This window comes from Oncorhynchus kisutch, linkage group LG20 (genome assembly GCF_002021735.2).
Source record: "Oncorhynchus kisutch isolate 150728-3 linkage group LG20, Okis_V2, whole genome shotgun sequence".
Taxonomy (NCBI): Eukaryota; Metazoa; Chordata; class Actinopteri; order Salmoniformes; family Salmonidae; genus Oncorhynchus; species Oncorhynchus kisutch.
Genome location: NC_034193.2, coordinates 29,481,827 through 29,505,703, shown reverse-complemented (window position 1 = coordinate 29,505,703; position 23,877 = coordinate 29,481,827). Strand labels below are relative to the sequence as shown.

The 23,877-nt window shown below is 43.5% G+C and overlaps 2 protein-coding genes across 4 annotated transcripts in view; one reads left to right on the top strand and one right to left on the bottom strand.

The window, feature by feature from the left end:
- sult1st6 (sulfotransferase family 1, cytosolic sulfotransferase 6) overlaps positions 1-8,556 on the top strand; it is a 47,277-nt gene extending 38,721 nt beyond the window's left edge. The window contains exons 5-7 of the mRNA XM_020453910.2: positions 260-354; positions 1,436-1,616; positions 7,699-8,556. Of these exons, the coding sequence (XP_020309499.1) occupies positions 260-354; positions 1,436-1,616; positions 7,699-7,811 (389 nt within the window). The 3' untranslated portion in view covers positions 7,812-8,556. The remainder of the gene's footprint in view (positions 1-259; positions 355-1,435; positions 1,617-7,698) is intronic.
- On the bottom strand, positions 8,334-23,609 carry atp2a1l (ATPase sarcoplasmic/endoplasmic reticulum Ca2+ transporting 1, like). 3 transcript variants are annotated; one of them, XM_031799647.1, is made up of 21 exons: positions 23,284-23,609; positions 20,866-20,883; positions 20,231-20,313; positions 18,403-18,507; positions 17,605-17,743; positions 16,869-16,949; positions 16,517-16,602; positions 15,813-16,110; positions 15,324-15,490; positions 14,956-15,044; positions 14,651-14,753; positions 13,855-14,103; positions 13,398-13,616; positions 13,125-13,236; positions 12,333-12,559; positions 11,885-12,105; positions 11,345-11,547; positions 10,839-11,058; positions 10,438-10,555; positions 10,091-10,208; positions 8,334-8,650 (listed from the first exon to the last, which is right to left on the bottom strand). In XM_031799647.1, exons 1-21 carry the CDS (start codon positions 23,399-23,401, stop codon positions 8,643-8,645), a joined length of 2,982 nt encoding a protein of 993 aa, XP_031655507.1. In that variant the 5' UTR covers positions 23,402-23,609; the 3' UTR covers positions 8,334-8,642. The 3 variants fall into 3 exon arrangements, 2 of the variants coding, with proteins under 2 accessions (XP_031655507.1, XP_020309497.1); XM_020453908.2 differs by lacking the exon at positions 8,334-8,650 and adding an exon at positions 9,488-9,532 and having other exon boundaries at positions 23,284-23,600; XR_004204504.1 differs by having other exon boundaries at positions 10,438-11,058; positions 23,284-23,551.
- Between the last annotated feature and the right edge of the window lie 268 nt (positions 23,610-23,877).

Genomic DNA, 23,877 nt, shown 5'->3' with positions numbered 1-23,877 from the left:
GGTCCATACAATCATACACCGAGATCCGTTCCGTAGAGGACCCGTGCGGTGCACAATGTTAATCAACGGCATGGGACCCAGCTTCTTCTGCACGAACTGTTCATAGAAAATAATATGCCCTTTCCGAGAAAGAATTCTAGCCTGTGTTTGTCATGGAGACAGAAGACTTTTATGATAGTGCTAATGTAAATGCTGATAGAATGAGAGTTGGTTGGTTTTGAGTGTATGTGGTTCAACTGTGTATTGTACTCTCCCTCAGTGGCATGGGGGTCCTGGTACGACCATGTGAAGGGTTACTGGGAGGAACGAGAGAAGAGGAATATACTCTACATTTTCTATGAAGACATGAAAGAGGTAGGGGAGAGCGGCACCAATTGTCCACACACACGGATGCATGTGCACACATAGAGAAGCACACAACACTAAAACTTGCACATATACAGTTTATGACCAGCACTGTAATTTATAAATGTATAGCTTTTCTCTCTCGTAAAGGTGGTGGATTTATGTGTGAAGCCAGGGTCAGAATTATCTTATCTGTAAACACATCTCTGCCACACCTCCATTTCTATGATCTCTACCCCAAAAGCAGACCACATGCGTTTCCCCATGCTTAAATTCAAGGTCAGAATGTGCCCGATAGGCGTACAGAGGCCCATTATCAGCAAGAATCACTCCTGTGTTCCAATGGCACGTTGGGTTAGCTAATCCAAGTTTATAATTTTAAAAGGCTAATTGATCATTAGAAAACCCTTTAGCAATTATGTTAGCACAGCTGAAAACTGTTGTTCTGATTAAAGAAGCGATTAAATTGGCCTTCTTTAGACTAGTTGAGCATCTGCGGCATCAGCATTTGTGGGTACGATTACAGGCTCAAAATGGCCAGAAACAAAGACCTTTCTTCTGAAACTCGTCAGTATAATTCTTGTTCTGACAAATGAAGGCAATTCCATGCGAGAAATTGCCAAGAAACTGAAAATCTCGTACAATGACGTGTACTACTCCCTTCACAGATCAGTACAAACTGGCTCTAACCAGAATAGAAAGACGTGTGGGAGGCCCCGTTGCACAACTGAGCAAGAGGACAAGTACATTAGTGTTTAGTTTGAGAAAGACGCCTCACATGTCCTCAACTGGCAGCTTCATTAAATAGTACCCGCAAAACACCAGTCTCAACATCAACAGTGAAGAGGTGACTCCGGGATGCTGGCCTTCTAGGCAAAGTTGCAAAGAAAAAGCTATATCTCAGACTGGCCAATAAAAATAAAAGATTAAGATGGGCAAAAGAACACTGACTTTGGACATAGGAACTCTGCCTAGAAGGAGAGCATCCCGCAGTTGCCTCTTCACTGTTGATGTTGAGACTGGTGTTTTGCAAGTACTACCCCCCCCACACATATTTCAGCTAAATTCTCATTATTTGTCTTCCTCACAGAATCCTCAACGAGAAGTGGAGCGCATCATGCGCTACCTTGATCTGTCGCTCGCAGATGATGTCATCAGCCGCATTGTGGAGCTGACCTCCTTTAAGACCATGAAGGAGAACCCGATGGCCAACTACTCCTTTATCACAAAACCAGTCTTTGACCAGTCCATCTCCCCCTTCATGAGAAAAGGTCTGCCTCCCTCTATCTACTATTAATACATATGTGACTTATCTGAGTCCGTGGCAGATTGCACACTGCTGTGGCTCTCCCTAGCTGTCTTTATGTATATGATCAACCTGAACTCAGGGGTAGACGTAACATAATAAACGAAAATTCTGGGACATTCAAATTAGTATTATATATTGTGTTTGGTATGGTATGAATTAATTTGTGGTTGTCCGTCATCAATTTTGTATGATATGTTACGAATTGCAATTTGTACAATATATCCTCCGACCAACCAACCAATCACTCACCCTCCCTTTGGGCTGTTAGAGTTTTGCGTTATACGCCTATCCATCCACCCTCCTTTCATTTTTGCCTTAAGTAACCTTCTGACTTATATAACCATACCAAATGTAACATATCATACTAATTTGAGTGTCCCAGATTTTTTTGTTTACTATGTCACGTCTAGTCTAGGGTTTCCCAAACTTGGTCCTGGCCCCCCAGTTCAGCCATCCATATAGGAAGAATGAATGGCAAAAGAATAAGGTTTTGGAATAAACGCAGAATAAGGTCTGAGGTTAACACAGGCTTGAGCGATCTTACACGTTTTGTTCTATGAGATCATAGTCAGTTAACATGACCTTTATAAATTATAATGAAGCCTTTATGTGTTTTGTTTTTTCTTTAATTACATACATTTTTTCAAAATTCTCAAAAAGTGACATTAGCTGATTAATATTATCTCATAGAACAGACAGTGTTTATCCAAAACGCCATTAATTTTCTCCATAGGCTTTGTCCAACTAACCATGGCGGAGTTAGTGGCTCCAAAAAGACGCCATGACTATTTCTCTCTATAGTTACTCTGAGCATGTTATGTATTAACTGCCTTGGACAGTTGTTTATTGGAGTAAATACACTCAATCAATACATTGACTATTTCAGTAGGATGGGGAAAAATAGTTTTGTTACAGTCTAATGCTATGTAAATGCTCGAGTTGAAGAGTACTATTTTTATTTTTTTTATTTTATTTAACCTTTATTTAACCAGGTAGGCTAGTTGAGAAGAAGTTCTCATTTGCAACTGCGACCTGGCCAAGATAAAGTGTAGCAATTCGACACATACAACAACACAGAGTTACACATGGAATAAACAAAACATACAGTCAATAATACAGTAGAACCAAAGAAAACAAAAAGTCTATATACAGTGAGTGCAAATGAGGTAAGTTAAGGAAATAAATAGGCCATGGTGGCAAAGTAATTACAATATAGCAATTAAACACTGGAATGGTAGATCGGCAGAAGATGAATGTGCAGGTAGAGATACTGGGGTGCAAAGGAGCAAAATAAATAAATACCAGTATGGGGATGAGGTAGGTAGATAGATGGGCTGTTTACAGATGGGCTATGTACAGGTGCAGTGATCTGTAAGCTGCTCTGACAGCTGGTGCTTAAAGCTAGTGAGGGAGATGTGAGTCTCCAGCTTCAGAGATTTTTGCAATTCCTTCCAGTCATGGGCAGCAGAGAACTGGAAGGAAAGACGACCAAAGGAGGAATTGGCTTTGGGGGTGACCAGTGAAATATACCTGTGCATGCTACGAGTGGGTGCTGCTATGGTGACCAGTGAGCTGAGATAATGCGGGGCTTTACCTAGCAGAGACTTGTAGATAACCTATAGCCAGTGGGTTTGGCGACGAGTATGAAGCGAGGGCCAACCAACGAGAGCGTACAGGTCGCAATGGTGGGTAGTGTATGGGTCTTTGGGGACAAAACAGATGGCACTGTGATAGACTACATCCGGTTTGTTGAGTAGAGTGTTGGAGGCTATTTTATAGATGACATCACCGAAGTCGAGGATCGGTGGGATGGTCAGTTTTACGAAGGTGTGTTTGGCAGCATGAGTGAAGGATGCTTTGTTGTGATATAGGAAGCCGATTCTAGATTTAATTTTGGATTGGAGATGCTTAATGTGAGTCTGGAAGGAGAGTTTACAGTCTAACTAGACGCCCAGGTATTTGTAGTTGTCCACGTATTCTAAGTCAGAGCCTTCCAGAGTAGTGATGCTGGACGGGCGAGCAGGTGCGGACAGTGATCGATTGAATAGCATGCATTTAGTTTTACTTTAAGAGCAGTTGTAGGCCACGGAAGGAGAGTTGTATGGCATTGAAGCTCGTCTGGAGGTTAGTTAACACAGTGTCCAAGGAGGGGCCAGAAGTATACAGAATGGTGTTGTCTGCATAAAGGTGGATCAGAGAATCACCAGCAGCAAGAGCAACATCATTGATGTATACAGAAAAGAGAGTCGGCCCGAGAATTGAACCCTGTGGCACACCCATAGAGACTGTCAGAGGTTCGGACAACAGGCCCACACTGAACTCTATCAGAGAAGTAGTTGGTAAACCAGGAGAGGCAATCATTTGAGAAACCAAGGCTGTCGAGTCTGCCAATAAGAATGTTGTGATTGACAGAGTCGAAAGCCTTGGCCAGGTCGATGAATACGGCTGCACAGTAATGTCTCAATGGCGGTTATGATGTCGTTTAGAACCTTGAGCGTGGCTGAGGTGCACCCATGACCAACTCTGAAACCAGATTGCATAGCGGAGAATGTATGGTAGGTTTCGAAATGGTCAGTAATCTGTTTGTTAACTTGGCTTTCAAAGACCTTAAAAAGACAGGGTAGGATAGATATACAGTGGGGCAAAAAAGTATTTAGTCAGCCACCCATTGTGCAAGTTCTCCCACTTAAAAATATGAGAGAGGCCTGTAATTTTCATCACAGGTACACTTCAACTATGACAGACAAAATGAGGAAAAAAAATCCAGAAAATCACATTGTAGGATTTTTTATGAATTTATTTGCAAATTATGGTGGAAAATAAGTATTTGGTCAATAACAAACAAGCACGATTTCTGGCTCTCACAGACCTGTAACTTCTTCTTTAAGAGGCTCCTCTGTCCTCCACTCGTTACCTGTATTAATGGCTCCTATTTGAACTTGTTATCAGTATAAAAGACACCTGTCCACAACCTCAAACAGTCACACTCCAAACTCCACTATGGCCAAGACCAAAGAGCTGTCAAAGGACACCAGAAACAAAATTGTAGACCTGCACCAGGCTGGGAAGACTGAATCTGCAATAGGTAAGCAACTGTGGGAGCAATTATTAGGAAATGGAAGACATACAAGACCACTGATAATCTCCCTCGATCTGGGGCTCCACGCAAGATCTCACCCCGTGGGGTCAAAATGATCACAAGAACGGTGAGCAAAAATCCCAGAACCATACGGGGGGACCTAGTGAATGACCTGCAGAGCTGGGACCAAAGTAACAAAGCCTACCATCAGTAACACACTACGCTGCCAGGGACTCAAATCCTGCAGTGTCAGACGTGTCCCCCTGCTTAAGCCGGTACATGTCCAGGCCCGTCTGAAGTTTGCTAGAGAGCATTATGATGATCCAGAAGAAGATTTTGAGAACGTCATATGGTGAGATGAAATCAAAATATTACTTTTTGGTAAAAACTCAACTCATTGTGTTTGGAGGACAAAGAATGCTGAGTTGCATCCAAAGAACACCATACCTACTGTGAAGCATGGAGGTGGAAACATCATGCTTTGGGGCTGTTTTTCTGCAAAGGGACCATGACGACTGATCCGTGTAAAGGAAAGAATGAATGGGGCCATGTATCGTGAGATTTTGAGTGAAAACCTCCTTCCATCAGCAAGGGCGTTGAAGCTGAAACGTGGCAGGGTCTTTCAGCATTTTCAATGATCCCAAACACACCACCCGGGCAACGAAGGAGTGGCTTCGTAAGAAGCATTTCAAGGTCCTGGAGTGGCGTAGCCAGTCTCCAGATCTCAACCCCATAGAAAATCTTTGGAGGGAGTTGAAAGTCCGTGTTGCCCAGCAACAGCCCCAAAACATCACTGCTCTAGAGGAGATCTGCATGGAGGAATGGGCCAAAATACCAGCAACAGTGTGTGAAAACCTTGTGGAGACTTACAGAAAAGGTTTGACCTCTGTCATTGCCAATAAAGGATATATAACAAAGTATTGAGATAAACTTTTGTTATTGACCAAATACTTATTTTCCACCATAATTTGCAAATAAATTCATAAAAAATCCTACAATGTGATTTTCTGGATTTCTTTTCCCTAATTTTGTCTGTCATAGTTGAAGTGTACCTATGATGAAAATTACAGGCCTCTCTCATCTTTTTAAGTGGGAGAACTTGCACAATTGGTGGCTGACTAAATACGTTTTTGCCCCACTGTAGGTCTGTAGCAGTTTGGGTCTAGAGTGTCACCCCCTTTGAAGAGGGGGATGACCGCGGCAGCTTTCCAATCTTTGGGAATCTCAGACGATACGAAAGAGAGGTTGAACAGGCTAGTAATATGGGGTTGTAACAATTTCGGCAGATCATTTTAGAAAGAGAGGGTCCAGATTGTCTAGCCCGGCTGATTTGTAGGCGTCCAGATTTTGCAGCTCTTTCAGAACATCAGCTATCTGGATTTGGGTAAAGGAGAAATGGTGGGGGCTTTGGCGGGTTGCTGTGGAGGGAGCCGGGCAGTTGACCGGGGTAGGGGTAGCCATGTGGAAAGCATGGCCAGCCGTAGAGAAATGCTTATTGAAATTCTCAATTATAGTGGATTTATCGGTGGTGACAGCGTTTCCTAGCCTCAGAGCAGTTGGCAGCTGGGAGGAGCTGCTCTTATTCTCCGTGGACTTTACAGTGTCCCAAAACTTTTTTGAGTTAGTACTACAGGATGCAAATTTCAGTTTGAAAAAGCTTGCCTTAGCTTTTCTAACTGCCTGTGTATATTTGTTCCTAACTTCCCTGAAAAGTTGCATGTCACGGGGGCTATTCGATGCTAATGCAGAACTCCACAGGATGTTTTTGTGCTGGTCAAGGGCAGACAGGTCTGGAGTGAACCAAGGACTATATCTATTCCTAGTTTCACATTTTTGGAGAGGGGCATGCTTACTTAAGATGGTGAGGAAGGCACTTTTAAAGAATAGCCAGGCATCATCTACTGACGGGATGAGGTCAATGTCATTCCAGGATACCCCGGCCAGGTCGATTAGAAAGTCCTGCTTGCAGAAGTGTTTCAGGGAGCATTTGACAGTGATGAGGGGTGATCGTTTGGTCGCAGACTCATTACGGATGCAGGCAATAAGGCAGTGATCGCTGAGATCTTGATTGAAAACAGCAGAGGTGTATTTGGAGGGCGAATTAGTTAGGATGACATCTATGAGGGTGCCCGTGTTTACTGATTTGGGGTTGTACCTGGTAGGTTCATTGATCATTTGTGTGAGATTGAGGGCATCAAGCTTAGTTTGTAGGATGGCCGGGGTGTTAAGCATGTCCCAGTTTAGGTCACCTAGTAGCACGAGCTCAGAAGATAGATGGGGGGCAATCAATTCACATATGGTATCAAGGGCATGGCTGGGGGCAGAGGGAGGTCTATAGCAAGCGGCAACAGTGAGAGATTTGTTTCTGGAAAGGTGAATTTTTAGAAGTAATTTTTAGAAGTATATGTACTATTCACTGGTATTTGTCCTTCAACTGTCTTCCTACACTGCACAAAAGAGTGATCTGTTATTGGCTCCTTATCTTTGGTGCACCAAAGGCCCAACCAGGCTGAATTCCAGTCTGTTTAGGCTCTAAAGTTCTTATCACTCCCCTATCTTAGACACATAGGCTGTGAGAACTGGTTAGAACCTGCTTTTGTTTGTATAATGCTTTAAGGGAGTAAAGTACCCCTTATCTCCCCTTATCTCCCTTATCTCTCATGTAAACTATTCTTTGTGTAGGTAAAGTATATATATTACTGTGTCATTTGTAAAAAAGAAAATTTTTGTACAGTTTCATCTGGAGGGTAAGCTTCCCTGCAATTGCTTGAATAAACTCTTATTGCTGATAAATCAATTCTGCCTTATTCTTGGAACAAGATTTTCCCAACACGTATATTGACTATTTCAGTATATTTCGGTACATGAACTATTTCATTGTATTGACTATTTCAGGATATTTAGTATTTCAGTATCTGAGTGTGTTGGAATGACTCAATCTCAATCTCTTCTTGTTTTCTTTCAGGTGTAGTAGGTGATTGGACCAATCATTTCTCCCCTGCCCAGACACAACTGTTTGATGAAGACTACAAAAGAAAAATGAAGGATGCTGACATCCCTTTCCGGACTGACATCTAGCGGGATTTTCCTCTCTGTATTTCCAACACAATGCAACTGGGCAGACTTTTACTATATGAGGTCGGAATCACTAACAGTTGAACGTTTTCCAATGTCGTGGGATTTGTGAGAAGCCAAAGGAAAGTATCAAACACCCATTATTGCTTAGATATAGACCATTTATTTGAATGTTTGTTCGCTTATGCAGATGTACTGTTGAGAGTGAATCATTGATTTTATGTCTTGAAAATCAGCCCTTTGTTAAAAAAATAGTCAATAAAATGTGCTTCACAATGCATCATTTGTAGTGATCCCTTTGTTCATTCATGGTAAAGATATAATACCTTAAGTGTTGTGAGGGAACATGTCCTTTGTTTGATGTTATGGACAACCTTCAGGACAGTACTTCTCTCCTACATTGGACTGATGTAGAGCACATGGGGGCAAAGACCCGGATAAAGTAATGAGTAGTAGTGAAATGTAACACAAGTTGGATTGTGGTGGAGAAACTGAACAACAAAAAAACAACATCAGTCAAGGGTATCCAAGTTTAACAAAAAATCTCTTTTTAATACATTATTTCTATGAATAAAATCTTAAATATTTGAATATTGTTTTGGTGGAGTAAAACCCCAATCCAATTGAATCTCTTTCCATATACAGAGGTTGTTTTATGTGCATTTTTAAAATTGTTTTTTTTTTTTTCTCGTTGACTTTCCTGTTCTGTCCCCTCTGTTCTATTGGTTGGCTCACAAGAGCTCCTCATTCATTGGTTGTGAACGTCATCGTTTTCAATCTTCTCCTCCTCGTCCTCCCTTTCTCCACCTCTCTAATTCCTCTTCTTCTAGATTTCTATTTTTCTAGAGGGAAAGAAAAAAAGCAGTAAATCAGAGGGAAAGAGCTAACTGCAATGTTAGTTTTAAATGAAAGCTGGTGAAATTAGCAGCAGAGATATGTAATATGTAATGAAACTATAATTACCATGTTATTTCAACCATAGTAGTATTATAGCTATAATACTACAATAGCTAATTACTAGCCTTTCTTGTCATTCTTTTTTCTATAAAGATTTCTATGCAATAGTATTAGTATAGGATCTGAACGTTCACTATGTAAATATTACAATATGGTTATTTACTGCAGAGGTAAAGTATACTGAGCAACAATACATCACACTTTTATCGAATAATCGCTCATATTACAAATGTTTATGGCAACAACAGTTACTGCGTCAAACATCTACCCACTCAGACTCAGTCAATGCCGAAGCATCTAGACAACTCAAAACAGCAGCAACAACAGGACATGATCCATGATATCCTGGTTTGTGCTGTATAACTAACTTCTATGTCACAACCTCACAAGTTGGCTACACAGCACAAACAGATCTGGGACAAATCCCCAAAGCCTACTGATACATCACTGATACGAATGATACGTATAACAGTGGAAAACAACATCCATAAACCAGACCAGCAGAATACAGAGCAGTACAGATACAATACAGAAGTAGCATGTCCACACACATTTGAGCATATAGGCTAGAGATCCCCGGGAAGGCTGAAAACGACAAGAACGCAACTTGGGCAGGTTGTAAAACACAGGTTCGCTTTGCACATGTACACCCACTCTCCTGACATAAACACAATGACATACACACAAAGAGAGAACCGCTAGCGATGCAGTTGGTGGGATACCTTGCTGTGGTTACAGGCTAATGGTGGGTGATAGGCAGGATTAGTCTGTAAAAAGATGATTCAACGTGTTATTGAGGAATGAAAGGATGGAGTTATATGATTAAATAAAAGAGAATGAGAGAGAGGTGAGAGCGAGTATGAAGATAGGAAGAAGGAAGACAGGGAGTTAGAAAAAGGAGATTAAAGAAAAAGAATGAATACAGGGAGTTAGAGAAAGAGAGAGCAGAGTATAGAGATAAAGAAGAAATAAAGGCAGTGAGAGCCGATGATAAAATGATTGAAACAATTGAGAGAGACATTTAGAAGAGGTTAAACAAGCATTAACATTATGATACAAATGGTCTTAACCAGATGGCAGGATTATTCATTTCATAACAAATAAAAGATAACCAGGGTGAATGAAAGAAGGAATTCATTTAAGATTTTTATCGAAGCTGTTATTCAAATGGAGAACTAGGAATGTTATACAGTAGAACTGCTAGGGTATAACTGTTATACAAAGTACTTTAGAAGCAGAATTGCTTGCAAATACAAGGATAGAATACCATTCATTTGGTTACAATGGTAAAGGTGTGTTTGCGTGTGTGTTAGAGGCACACTTACTCTCCAGGTAGTTACGGGCGACAAACTTCAACACCTCGTCAATCAGGATGACAGGGAAAGAGAGTTTCAGGACAATCAACCATTGCTCCACGTTCAAGTGAGTCAACTTGAAGACCATCTGGGCGGGAGAAGGGAAGAGAAGAACACAGGGTTATTAGGGAAGAACAACTGACAAACTACTGGCAGAAAATACTCAGTAGTGTCTTCTGAGCAATATAAATGTCACATTTATTAAGCATAAAAGCATATGATGGGACCATTTCCACAGTGACAGAGGACTGTGATGAGACCATTTCCACAGTGACAGAGGACTGTGATAAGACCATTTCAACAGTGACAGTACTTACGGGCAGGGGGTCGACGTAGATGATCATGAAGTGGAGGGACATGGAGAGAGCCATGGCTCCAACCAGCCACAAGTTGCTCCATGGGGGCATGCGCACCAGAGACTGGTTCTCAGACAAGCTGTAAGGGAGGGGGGTTAAAGGAGACAATTTAACATCACATGATTAGTGTGTGTGTGTGTGTGTGTATGTGTGTGTGTGTGTGTGTACGCGAGTGCATGCCTCTGCGTGTGCTTGTGTGTCTGTGCTCTTGCATCTGTATATGCGTGTACGTGTGTGTGTGTGTGTGTGTGTGTGCAACAGTGCATGCCTGTGTGTGTGCTTGTGTGTCTGTGCTCTTGCATCTGTATGTGTATGAGTGTGTGTCTGTGCATGTGCCTGTGCGTGTGCATTCTGCGTCTGACCTGTTGAGGGCGTTGGACATCTCAATGGTGACCAACACGGACAGAGCCATCGTCATAGGGGGAGAGGCCTCGAACACCTTGCATGTAATGCCGACGAAGTCTTCGTTGTCGTCGTGGCACTGCATGAAGTGGGACAGCTGGTGGAAGGTGACTCCGGGGCCGGTGGAATCATACATGAACCACCAGACGGCAGCTGCGACAGTGGCGGCACCGACATATCCTGGTGCGGAGCAAAGAGACTTACCGTCAGACACAGACTCAGGTGGTGAACACCTTGGTGGTGTTCAACCAGCTCTTACAGGACCCCACTAATGCAAAGCAGACAGGGGATATGTCCTAAATGGCACCCTATTCCCTTCATAGTGCACTACTTTTGACCAGGGCCCATGTTCCCTATATAGTACAAACCTTATTGGCCCAGGACAAAAATTGTGCGCTATGAAGGGAATAGGTTGCCATTTGGGACATAAACAGATAGTTCCCCTGTCCTATTCTTCCACACTTACCTCCAATGACCATATATCTGAAGAACAGCCAGCCGGAGATCAGGGGCTCCTTGGCGGAACGGGGGCGGCGGCCCATGATGTCCAGGTCGGGGGGGTTGAAGCCCAGGGCGGTGGCAGGGAGACCGTCAGTCACCAGGTTGACCCACAGCAGCTGGACGGGGATAAGAGCCTCGGGCAGACCCAGGGCAGCAGTCAGGAAGATACTGAATGAGTGAAGGGAAGAAAAGGTGGATTGATTGATTTAGGTTTTACAAGTGGTTACAAGTTAAAAAAGTACAAATCCCAGAGAATAATAGATGAAAGCAGACTACAGTTGAAGGGATAGGGAGGACAAGGAGGAGAGAAGTTAGGTCCCTAAGCTAATGCCTAGACTTTAGCTTGATGGGCTAACACAATCTCTGATAGCCCGGGTTCAAAAGTTGGTCCCATACGAACACTCACCAGACGACCTAATACCTAGGTTTTAGCTCGATGGGCTAACACAGTATCAGAGAGCCCATGGTTCGAACCTAGTCCGTCCCGTATGGACAGAACACTCACCAGACGACCTCACCAACATTGGAGGAGATGAGGTAGCGGATGAACTGCTTCATGTTGTTGTAGATGGCGCGGCCCTCCTCGACGGCGGACACGATGGAAGAGAAGTTGTCGTCAGCCAGGACCATCTCAGAGGCAGACTTGGCAACGGCAGTGCCAGAGCCCATGGCGATGCCGATCTCGGCCTTCTTTAGGGCGGGGGCATCGTTCACACCATCACCGGTCTGGTTTAAGGGGAGGGAGAGAGAGAGGGTCAGTTGAAGTGGTGCATGTACAAGTCAGTCATTCAAAGATCACTGGAGGAGTACTGGATCACTTCCAGTGCACTAACAGTTACGTTACAGGAATTTGGGGTAAACTTTGGATTCACTTGAACTACTATCAAACGTTTGAAGACTTGTGTATTTTATAGTATATTGCATGTGTATCTACACATATGTCTTGGCCTCACCATGGCGGTAATCTCATCTTGGCCCTGCAGGAACCCAACGATCTTGGACTTGTGGGAGGGCTCCACACGGGCGTAGCAGCTAGCGTTTCTGACAGCATCGCTTTGCATTTCAAATGAGGGCAGGTCGTCGAACTCACGGCCAGTGAAGGCCTTTCCAGTCACATCCTCGTCCTCTGTGAAGATGCCAATACGACGGCAGATGGCCACTGCGGTTCCCTTGTTGTCACCTGAGGGAGTCGAAGGGTGACATTAGCCAATCAGATGAAGGATAAAGAGAAAGATGTACTGTACAGTAATAATGACCAGGGGTGGAATCGAAGGGGAACTGCGTTTTCAACGTGAAACTCATTTTGACATTTTAGTTGGTGAATTTACAGTTGTTGTTCTTTACAGTAATTTTACAGGAAAAAAATGTTTCTCTCCAATTCAACCCCAGGTAATATGTGACTGGGAATTAGCAACAAACAAAACATGCTAATATAACGTGGAATACGTGGAATACAGTCTATGTAAACAGAGATATTAACACAATAGACACGTGATAGCACAGACACAACAAAAACCATTGTGGATGCAACACCACTTTCAACACAGACAAGTATAATATTTACTTAAGAACGGAGGCGACACAAACTAGATCAAAGTCACAGGAGATTATAATATTTACTTAGAAACAGACAACACAATCTAGATCAAACTCATAGATAAAGGAAACATATACACAGTCACTTTGTAAAGGAGGATGGTCTGTATTGGGAATGGGTGCTAGAGAGGAGGTAGTGGTACACTAACCAGTGATCATGATGACACGGATTCCAGCAGCTTTGCACAACAGAATGGCGGGTGTAACCTCTTTACGTGGGGGATCCAGCATACCAACGCAGCCAACAAAGGTCAGGTCAGTCTGGGGACGAGAGGAGTGAGGGAGAAAGGTGAAGATGAGTCAAAACCAACTTGGATATATCTGGCTAGACATCCATCCAAAAAAAGGTGTCCATCCACTTATCTGTCCATGTATCCATCCATCCATCCATCTATCTACAGAGAGAAATATTTTTTTCTCACCTCGTAATCAATGAACTTGGTGGCATCCTCAAGCTTCATCTCCTCGACTTTCAGGGGGGTGTCACGGGTGGCAAGTGCCAGGCAACGCAGGGTATCGCGGCCGCAACCCCATTCCTTGATCACAGCCAAAATCTTTTCCTTGACGGCACTAGTCAGGGGAATGCGGGTGGTGCCAACGCGAACATAGGCACATCTGTCAATCACACCCTCGGGGGCACCCTATTTGAGTGAGGAGGAAATGGAGAGAGGTTGGGTTTTCACAAAGGGACCAAATCAAACTCCTTCCATTCCTGCTTTGAAAATGCAGTTGTCACTAGAACTGTTGAGAGACTCTAATTTAGTGGCTAATAAACTACTTGCAACGGAACAATAAGGCGTAAGCCCATGTTCAACGCACTGGAGGAAGAGGACTAGAAGAAGAGAGCTCGAAAGTGGAGAGAGAGAGAGAGGAGCTGACCTTCACAAACATCTTAGCTCCACCATCGCCCTTGGAGGGGGTGCAGTACACAGACATGGACTTCCTGTCGCGGGAGAACTCCAGGGTGAATTCCTTCTTCATCAGCTGCTTGATCACAGCACAACAGGCATTGGCTCTATCAGGCTTGGAGAGGCCTGTAACTTTGGAGTTGAACACGTTCATCTTTTCAACCAGGCAGCACATGGCAGTCTCGGTGGCCTCGCCCACTTTCTCATAGATCTTCTTGGACTGGAGGGAAGGGAGATAAATAGAGATAAAGTGTCACAGAACAGAAGTTTAGAAGAGGCCCGAGGGTGGAATCTACAGCAACGGGACACCTTCGTAATCATAAAACATGCTACTTGATGTTTGTTAGCCACGACGGCAGGGAGTACATTTCAGTTGCCAAGCGGAAAAGGTTGTGGTTTGAATACCCGAGCTGACAAGGTGAAAAATCTGCCAATGTGCCCTTGAGAAAGGCACTTAACCCTAATTATCTCCAGGGGCGCCGCACTTCTACGGCTGACCCTGTAAAACAACACATTTCACTGCACCTATCCGCTGTATGTGACGACTAAACAACAAAGTTCAAAGCTTTGTCACAATGACTTTGTCAGAGCATAAATATGTGTTAGCCATGTCGTTTTATCTGTGTTTAGGGGACTACAGAAGAAAATGAGCGACATAGCGAGAACTTGATGGGAAAACTGAACTATTGACGGATGGAATGAATGAATGGTGCGCTGTCCCTGCCTACTAAGGTGATAAATAAATAACAAATAAATCAATTCATTACATCGTTGTAGTCCAGAGAGGAGTCATTGCACAGGGCGCTGATGGTTGCCAGCTCAACAAGGCCATCGTAGGATCCGCAGGGGGTCTTAGCACCTCCCTGGGAGCTAAGAGATGGAAGAGATAGAGAGGTGGAAGAAAAAGGGAGAGAGAGATTGACAGAGGGAAAGAAGGAAGATATAGGGAGAATAGAGAAAGAGGGAATAAAGAGAAGATGCGTTCACATAGTGGTCATATGAGGCTCGGTAGCTTGAATGGTACCTATGTCGTAAAGTTACCGCTGGTTGCCACAGAAACAGGACTACTTACACCTCTCCCTCGGGGGTGTACTTGGAGCCGGAGATGTCGAACATGTCCAGGTTGACATGGTCGCCGTCGACATTCTTGATGATGAACATCTAGAGATGAAGGAACAAAGGGAAGTTGTGAAATTACTGTTCAGTTTGTGTATGTGCGCGAGTCTGTCAAGTGTCTGAATGTGCCCAAATTGGTCACATAGGGAACAATATGCTGCCCAATGTCCCAGTGAAATGTGTGTCTTTGTACAAATGTGTCTGTATGTTTCTACTAAGACAACCTTGGCAAGCCACATTAAATCGGTTCGGAGTCCGGATTTGGCCCGTGGGCTGCCAGTTGCAAGACCCGTTATAGGGTACGATGTTCTGTGCAGCACCCACCTTGGTCACACACATCTGGTTGGTGGTCAGGGTTCCGGTCTTGTCAGAGCAGATGACGGAGGTGCAACCCAGGGTCTCCACAGAGGGCAGAGAGCGGACAATGGCGTTCTTCTTGGCCATACGGCGGGTACCGAGAGCCAGGCAGGTAGTGATGACAGCGGGCAAACCTGGTAGAGAGATGAAAGTCGAAACCGTGAGTAAATCAAATAGTAGTGATATAGTGAGAATAACATAGTGTGCATTTAGTCACAATGGAATATCACATACAACGAGCATTGTGTGAACCGCACATACCTGAACAACCACACATATGTGCACACACAAGTACACACACAGACACACATACAGGCCCACAAATACACGGACACGCACATACACACCACAACCCATCTCTCCCCCAAAGACACACATTCATGCCCCCTTCCCCTCCCCATGACATCTCTCTTTCCCCTATCCATCCCTCCCTCCCTCCATCCCTCTCTCCCTCACCCTCAGGTATGGCGGCCACAGCCAGGGCAATGGCGATCTTGAAGTAGTAGACGGCACCACGGATCCAGGAACCTCCATGGACGGGATCGTTGAAGTGGCCAATGTTGATCGCCCACACGGCAACACAGATCAGGGAGATGACCTTGGACAGCTGCTCGCCGAACTCATCCAGCTTGGCCTGCAGGGGGGTCTTCTCTTGCTCGGTGGCGACCATCTGGTCGCGGATCTTGCCAATCTCGGTGGAGACGCCGGTAGCCACAACCACGCCAATGGCTCTGCCGGCAGCGACGTTGGTGCCCTGTGGTTGGTAGAGGTGGAAGTGGTGGAGGATAGACAGTGAGAAAATAACGTAGAATACATGTTGTATACAATGTTTTTAAAATGTTTTTTTATGGTTATACACTATTTCACACTGTACACCCTGTTACAAACTGTTATACACTACTGTAGACCTTCTGTTCATCTAGGTACCAAGAGGTTTAAGAAAAGTTTACTAGTCATGAATAGAGAACGCTAGAGGGTGTGTTTACGAAAGAGCGAGAAAGACCGAGGGCCAGAGTGAGGGATAGAGGTGTAGAAAAAGGATGGAGGCAGGTAGGGACAGGTGAATACAGAGAAGAAGGATGTAGTGACACAGTGGTGGAGGGGAGAACAGAATAGAGAGATAGAGGTATGGAGGGAAGGAGGGGTGGAGGGATACTTGCAGAGAAAAGCATGTTCTTCTTGTCCTGGTTGACGGCTCTGGGGTCGGGGACGGATTCAGTATGCTTAATCACACTGACGGACTCACCTGAGGGCAACCCACAGACAATGGTCAACGAGAGGACACATAACAAGAAAACAGTATGCAAGAAAATGCCTTACAGGTCTAAAAAGCACCCTTTCTCACATTTCTTATAGGACTATAATGTAAATAGGTCTTTAGACCTGATTGTGTTCTTTATCCGTAATGATTTTTAATCATGTAACTGTGTATTGTTGTTTTAGTTTCTGCATAGTTAAAACAACATGTTATGTATTATATGGTAGGGAGTTGTGGTGTGTAAGGATCCTCACCAGTAAGAATGGACTGGTCAATGCGGAGAGTGGTGGAACGGATGGCAACAATCCTGATGTCAGCGGGGACTTTGTCACCGACTGGGGAGGGGGGGGGGGGGGGGAGATAAGTATGCATGCTTAACCTCAACTGACACATTATACACCAACCAATCAAAATAAGCCGTAGGAATGCCATAGAAATGACTGGCTTGAAGGGCAACAGGTGTCCTATGATAAATGAACACCAGTGGGTAATGGGAGAGATGGGAGAGAGAGAGGGCAAGAAGGGGAGAAGAGGTGTGGCAGGTGGTAGGGGGGTATTTATACCCAAGATTTTGTTTTCCTTCCCTCAGCATGATTTCACAGCCGTTTGCCCCCTCCCTCCTTCCCTCCCTCTCGCTGCCTTATATGGGTAAGAGGCCTCCCCATCTCCCCTCCATCCTGCTCTTGAAAATCCTTTCAAATATACACTCTGTGGGTCCATTACTTTCTTTCTCAACAGTTTACACAATAAAGCCACTTAACACCTAAAGTGGTAAAAAAGGAAGGAAAACATTTGATTGGTTAAGCGATAATAAAATGCATGTATTTGTTAGGGGGACACATACAATTAAAACATTGACACATTGAGTCATCAACAGTCAGATGAATTGTCCCATCATGCTTTAGCTTGAGCTAATTTGCAGCATGAGTCTATAGTCTAGAATTTACAGAATAAAAATATAGGTAATTAAGAGAAAGATGGGTCTCTCACCGGACACCTCCACAATATCACCAGGAACCATCACATTGGCCTTGATCTTCTGCACGCTCCTTCTGTCAGTACGGAAGACTTTGCCCATCTCAGGCTCGTATTCCTTCAGAGCTTCGATGGCGTCCTCAGCATTGCGCTCCTGTGGCAGACAACCAGACACGCGTGCAACTACAGTCAATACAAACACCCACTTTCAACTCTAACACAGCTACAGTCGATGCAAACACCAACTGTAGTCAACACTGACGTAACCACAGACAATACAAACACCTAGTCATAACATAATACAGGTATAACTATACACCTAGTCACAACATGTAGCCCTAACTCATAACACAACTACAGACAATACAACTGTTAGAAATGTTAAGGAAATAGACCATGGTAAAACTAACAGAGCCACAGTCAATTTATTTTACCTTTATTTAACTAGGAAAGTCAGTTAAGAACAAATTCTTATTTTCAATGACGGCCTAGGAACAGTGGCCTGTTCAGGGGCAGAACGACAGATTTGTACCTTGTCAGCTCGGGGATTTGAACTTGCAACCTTCTTGTTACGAGTCCAACGCTCTAACCACTAGGCTACCCTGCAGGTGGCTGTCTGTTTTTGTTATTACTCAAAACATGCCCGGCTGTCATTCTCACTGGTGTCCAAAAGTAATTCTGTTTCAATTGAGCAAACTGATCTTTCTCAGTAACCCTAACCCACGTGCACTATGTCACCAACCCACAGGTCATCAAATCTGCTGGGTATGTATCATTGCTCAACGTGTACGTGTGTATGTCAACACGACTGACCTGCCACACTCCAACAACAGCGTTAGCGATAAGGATGAGGAGGATGACGAAGGGCTCAACAAAGGCAGTGACGGTCTCCTCACCTTCCTCAAACCAAGCCAGCACCTGAGCACAAACAGGTGGACAACAGAGGAAAATGGTTAGCATTTGGTGTCAGCATTTGCATCACAGCATACAGTCACGCTGTCTGCAGGAGAAACCGTGTTTGATCACAGTCAAATCAATGTTAAATCAATGCAATTATTATCTGATACAGTGGTTTTGTGCAAAAACATCAAAATAAATTCCTAGTAACATTTGTGGCATGGCAATAAAGTTGTCTGATTCTGAATCTGCCGCAAAGCAAGAAATGTCTATGGGCTATTTGATAGTCTGTGGTTGTCTGTAGGTTTCTGTTGATTTATATATGGTTTACACATGTTTATAATGATGTTATGGATTTTAGGACATGACAATTCTCTAGAGGGAAGCCCTTGGCTTAAAAGCCCTTGGGAAGCTGTGAGGATGTTTCAGATGATTGTGAATAAGCAGTGTTCAGAGGGCACTGCAGGGCACTATCAGGCATTTAGAAAATGATTTCATGTGTGTGTTCCATCACTGTTCTATTTTAGTCTGTTTACTGTCTGATACTCTTACACAGACTCAATGCTAGTGTACATGGGCACAACAACAGGTGGCAAAATCGTTACAGGTTTAGAAATAAACCTACTTAACTTGCATTTTGTTAATTCATTTATAAATGCTGGGGGCGAAAATGTTTGAATTGTGTAAATCGTATGTTTTATGCATTTGAAATTTTGCATTTGTGCATTTGCAATTTTGGAATAGTAAACTTAAGTCAAAATATTTAAAAAATAGTAGCACACTCCATATATGCTCTCAACACTTTAATGGGTAAACACCGAATCAGCTGGCTGTGTTAAAATGTTTTCTTAAATTGTGTTGATGATGTTCAGCTGTTGTCTAAAGTGAAGCAACTGCTCCAGTTTGCAGTTTAATGCTCCAGTTTGCTGTATTTCACAATAACGACACAATCCCTGTACACTTGATCTCCATGTCCCATAACTCCATGCTCCTACAGTATCCACTTCAACCTTCTCTACCTCTTTCTGTGGAAGCCCATCGTTCCTTCCATCAGACCTGACCTTTTCCCGAAGGATACAGTTTCTCTTCCCTGGCTTGAGTCTTTCTTAAAATAAATCATTACCCCCTCGACCCCCCCTTACTCCTAGCACCCCCTGTCTCTCACCCACTCCTCAATATTTGCCTTCTAAGGCCATCCTGACAGCTGCCCAAAGGGGTGGAAAGCGTGTGGTAGGAATTAATATACCTCCAACCACCCCTCTCAAGATCAAATAGGGGGTGCTTATATTTGTCCTGTTCAATGTACCCCCACCCCAAGATCTCCTGTTCAAAAATATATTTTAAGAGGGAAGGGGACTTGGAGTGCCAAGAGAAGGTACAAGTTGTTTGATAGGGTGACAAGACAGCAATGCCAAAGCAGTGATATGCAGGATCATCCTTCAGGCCAGTGGCTTGGGTTACAGGTGTAGGCCTACAACTTTAAGTGCCACTGTCACAGCTGTTTGATATCAATTACGGGGTCTTAACAAAAAATGTGTAGATTAGGTATGAGGGTGTATGATGGGTGGTCCCCCCCTAAAAAAATATGAAATAAGTATTTTCTTCTCACTCTGGGGTGGGAAGGGAATTAAACATGATGTTAACATCTTGAAATAATTTCACAGGTGTTCTTGGCTACAATTAATATTATCGTGAGCAAAATAACCCGGATGAAATAATACAAGCATAGCCTTTGTTTACTCACAAAAGAGATGCAGGCAGCCAGCAGCAGGATTCTGACCAACAGATCCTCAAACTGCTCCACAATCAGCTCCCAGGTGGTCTTACCTGAGAGAGAGAGAGAGAGAGAGAGAGAGAGAGAGAGAGAGAGAGAGAGAGAGAGAGAAATAGAAAAAAAAGTATTATTAAATAATGTTCTGGGAATTTGTGTGTATTTGTTATTTTTGTCTAGTGTCTGGAGGCAAGATAAGCATTATGCCGAATGCTGTGTAAGAGAGATAATGTATGTAAAGTTTTGCTTGATTTCCAACCCCAAATAAGTGATTATCATATAAAAAAGGGAAATGACCCATGTATTGAATGATTTGGAGTCATACACCTATAAATGTGGTTGCTCAGTTACCAGGACTATACAAGAGTGTGAGGATTATACAATAATGTGCAAGAAATTCCACAATCAAGCGATTGCTTGCATGTTTAAATGAACTCCTGATAAAGGTTGATCTTATTTTGGATTGAAGCCAGTAGTCATTTTTAAAATGATGTGAATCACGTGTAAAAAAGTATTCATAATATTGATCAACTTTGGTACATTTCCACAATGTGCTTCTTATTTGTGAATTTGGATGAGTGACAGTTGATGTGGAAAAAAACACTTACCCTCCTCAGCTGGCAGTGCTGGGGTTGTCCAATCACGATGCAGGGAAGGGAAGGTGGGCAGAGCCCAAAAAACAATATTAGAACAAAATAAATTGCATGATATTGTATGATATGTCAGACTTAGCTTACTTCATCACCACTTGGACTGGGCAGATATATAATATAGTTAAACAATGATACATTATTTATTGGATCTGTTGTACACTAAGACATTTTAAAGCACAGTTTGGTGAATGTCTATATACTTACTTTCAACCATTTTGGGTGAACTAAAAACAAAAATCTCACCTGGATAAACTGTACTTTAAAGTGTCTTAGTGTACAACAGATTCAATAAATAATGTATCAGTGTTTTAACTATTGCTTTCTATCAACAAGCCTTAAAATCTGGAAGAACACACTAATTCAACATAACATTTGGATTATTAAACCAGAAATGCATTAAAATGTAGCCCATGGAATTGTGGACAATTATCTGATAATAGCAATTACCATGTTGCTGATTGTAGTCTTTCCTGTAAGTGTATCGATACACTTGCTTATTCATCAAATACCTTTTTGCTACAAAAGCATGATCATTAACAAACTGTGGCCAGAAATGCAATTGTTACCAGTTTATGCAATGTTAAATTAACACAAAATGTTGTGGGCATTTCAGCAAGCTAATCGAAGCAGACTTCCATCTAACTTTGCTTGGTCTATCTAGTTCACGCTGCATGCAATTGGTCAATGATCAGCAACTCAGTGATCATATTTCATATCATTCATCCCTGTTAGCCATCTAAGGACCTCCCCCTCTGCACTAGGACAAAAATTATGCTTTTAGAGTGCAGTGTATAAAGTCAGAAAATCTCCTGTCTCAGCCACTCCCTGTCACCAAGGGAATACCCCAAGGCTCAATCCTAGGCCCCACACTCTTCTCAATTTACATCAAAAACATAGCTCAGGCAGTAGGAAGCTCTCTTCCATTTATATGCAGATGATACAGTCTTATACTCAGCTGGCCCCTCAGATTTTGTTTTAAATGCTCTACAACAAAGCTTTCTTAGTGTCAAACAAGCTTTCTCTACCCTTAGTTAAATCTAGACTTGGTTTCCTCTATTGTAATCGCTCCTCTTTCAGCCCAGCTGCCAAACTAACCCTGTTTCAGATGACCATCCTACCCATGCTAGATTACGGAGACATAATTTATAGATCGGCATATAAGGGTGCTCTCGAGCGGCTAGATGTTCTTTACCATTCGGCCATCAGATTTGCCACCAATGCTCCTTATAGGACACATCACTGCAATCTATACTACTCAGTAAACTGGTCATCTCTGTATACCCGTCGCAAGACCCACTGCTTGATGCTTACTTATAAAACCCTTTTAGGCCTCACTCCCCCTATCTGAGATATCTACTGCAGCCCTCATCCTCCACATACAACACCCGTTCTGCCAGTCACATTCTGTTAAAGGTCCCCAAAGCACACACATCCACGGGTTGCTCCTCTTTTCAGTTCTCTGCAGCAAGTGACTGGAACGAGCTGCAACACACACTCAAACTGGACAGTTTTATCTCAATCTCTTCATTCAAAGACTCAAGTATGGACACTCTTACTGACAGTTGTGGCTGATTTGTGTGATGTATTGTTGTCTCTACCTTCTGGCCCTTTGTGCTGCCCAATAATGTTTGTACCATGTTTTGTGCTGCTATCATGTTGTGTTGCTACCATGTTGTGTTGTCATGTGTTGATGCCTTGCTATGTTGTTGTCTTAGGTCTCTCGTTATGTAGTGTTGTGTTGCCTCTCTTGTTGTGATGTGTGTTTTGTCCTATATTTATGTTGTATTTAAATAATTTGTTTAATCCCAGGCCCACATCCCCACAGGAGGCCTTTTGCCTTTTGGTAGGCCATCATTGTAAATAAGGAATTTGTTCTTAACTGACTTGCCTAGTTAAATAAAGGTGAAATAAAAATGTAATAAAATGCTCGCCCTGTATATTACCCATGAAGACTCTTGAGCCATCACCCGTCTCTCTGCCTCCCACTCCTCTTCCTTTCCTCTTTAAATAGCCCTTCAAAGCCCCCAAAAGTCTCTGCTTCTCCGTCTCTGCATGTCCATGTCTACCACCTGTGGCAACTTAACCTAACCCTTTTCTAAAAAAATAATCCAACACAGAACCTCACTGCCCGCTGCAAGTGTCCCTAAAGAAGAAAAAAAAACTTCAAAGTGAGGAAAACTTGTGATGTCCTTAACAGATATGATCCTTCCTTCACATATTAAACATCACATCTACTGGTTGTAAATGCCTAACCCAGTGGTCTCTATGCTACAGGGCACACCTCCCGTACTTAGTCTATTCTACCGTCAGTTTCCATTTCTTTTCTATGTCCCCCTTTCTTCATGCACCCCTCCATCCCTCCGTGGGTCTCACCATTGGGGCCATACTTGGCCAGGTTCTTCTTGACTTGGTCTGGGGTGAGACCGGTGTCCATGTTCACCCCGAAGAAGGCCAGGCATTCTGCCGGCGTCTTCGTGTGCGCGTTCTCCATCCTTGCTACTGGTAGTGTCTAGGCGTGCTCTTTTGATTTTCGTTGTGTTGCTCCTTTTTCTTTTGTGTGTGGTGCTAGGACTTGTATTGGTCCCTTGATTTTGTTCGACCCCTCCACAAGCAGGAGTGCTGGACTGACAGAAAGGCGAATAAGCAAACACTGCTGCAGGGTTTTATATCAGCACGGCCACACTATTGGTGGGGACCCCAATTGTACACGCCTCTAAATTCCAGCATGAGAGATATGGGATGGTGAGGGTGGGGCTCGAGGTGGAGTAATAGGGAGGTAAGCTGGTAGACTTGGACAGGAATTGTGGACTTGGCCTGGGGGAGGAGGGGGGAAGGGGGTGTGTGGGGGGATACGGAGTTGAAGGGGGGGGAGTGTACCATGGAATAAGAACTGTTTTTGGAACATGCATGGTCAGTGGAATAAGGATAGGGGAGAAGGTGAGAGAGTGAGACAGAAGATCTTGCAGG

Excerpts from the sequence above, each read along its gene's own strand:
- atp2a1l (XM_031799647.1), bottom strand. The coding sequence starts at position 23,401 with ATGGAGAACGCGCACACGAAGACGCCGGCAGAATGCCTGGCCTTCTTC. Across the intron at positions 18,508-20,230 it reads TGGCTGCCTGCATCTCTTTT|GTGCTGGCTTGGTTTGAGGA; the intron begins GTGAGTAAACAA and ends GTTTGTGCTCAG. Across the intron at positions 13,617-13,854 it reads GAGCTAAGATGTTTGTGAAG|GGTGCCCCCGAGGGTGTGAT; the intron begins GTCAGCTCCTCT and ends TCACTCAAATAG.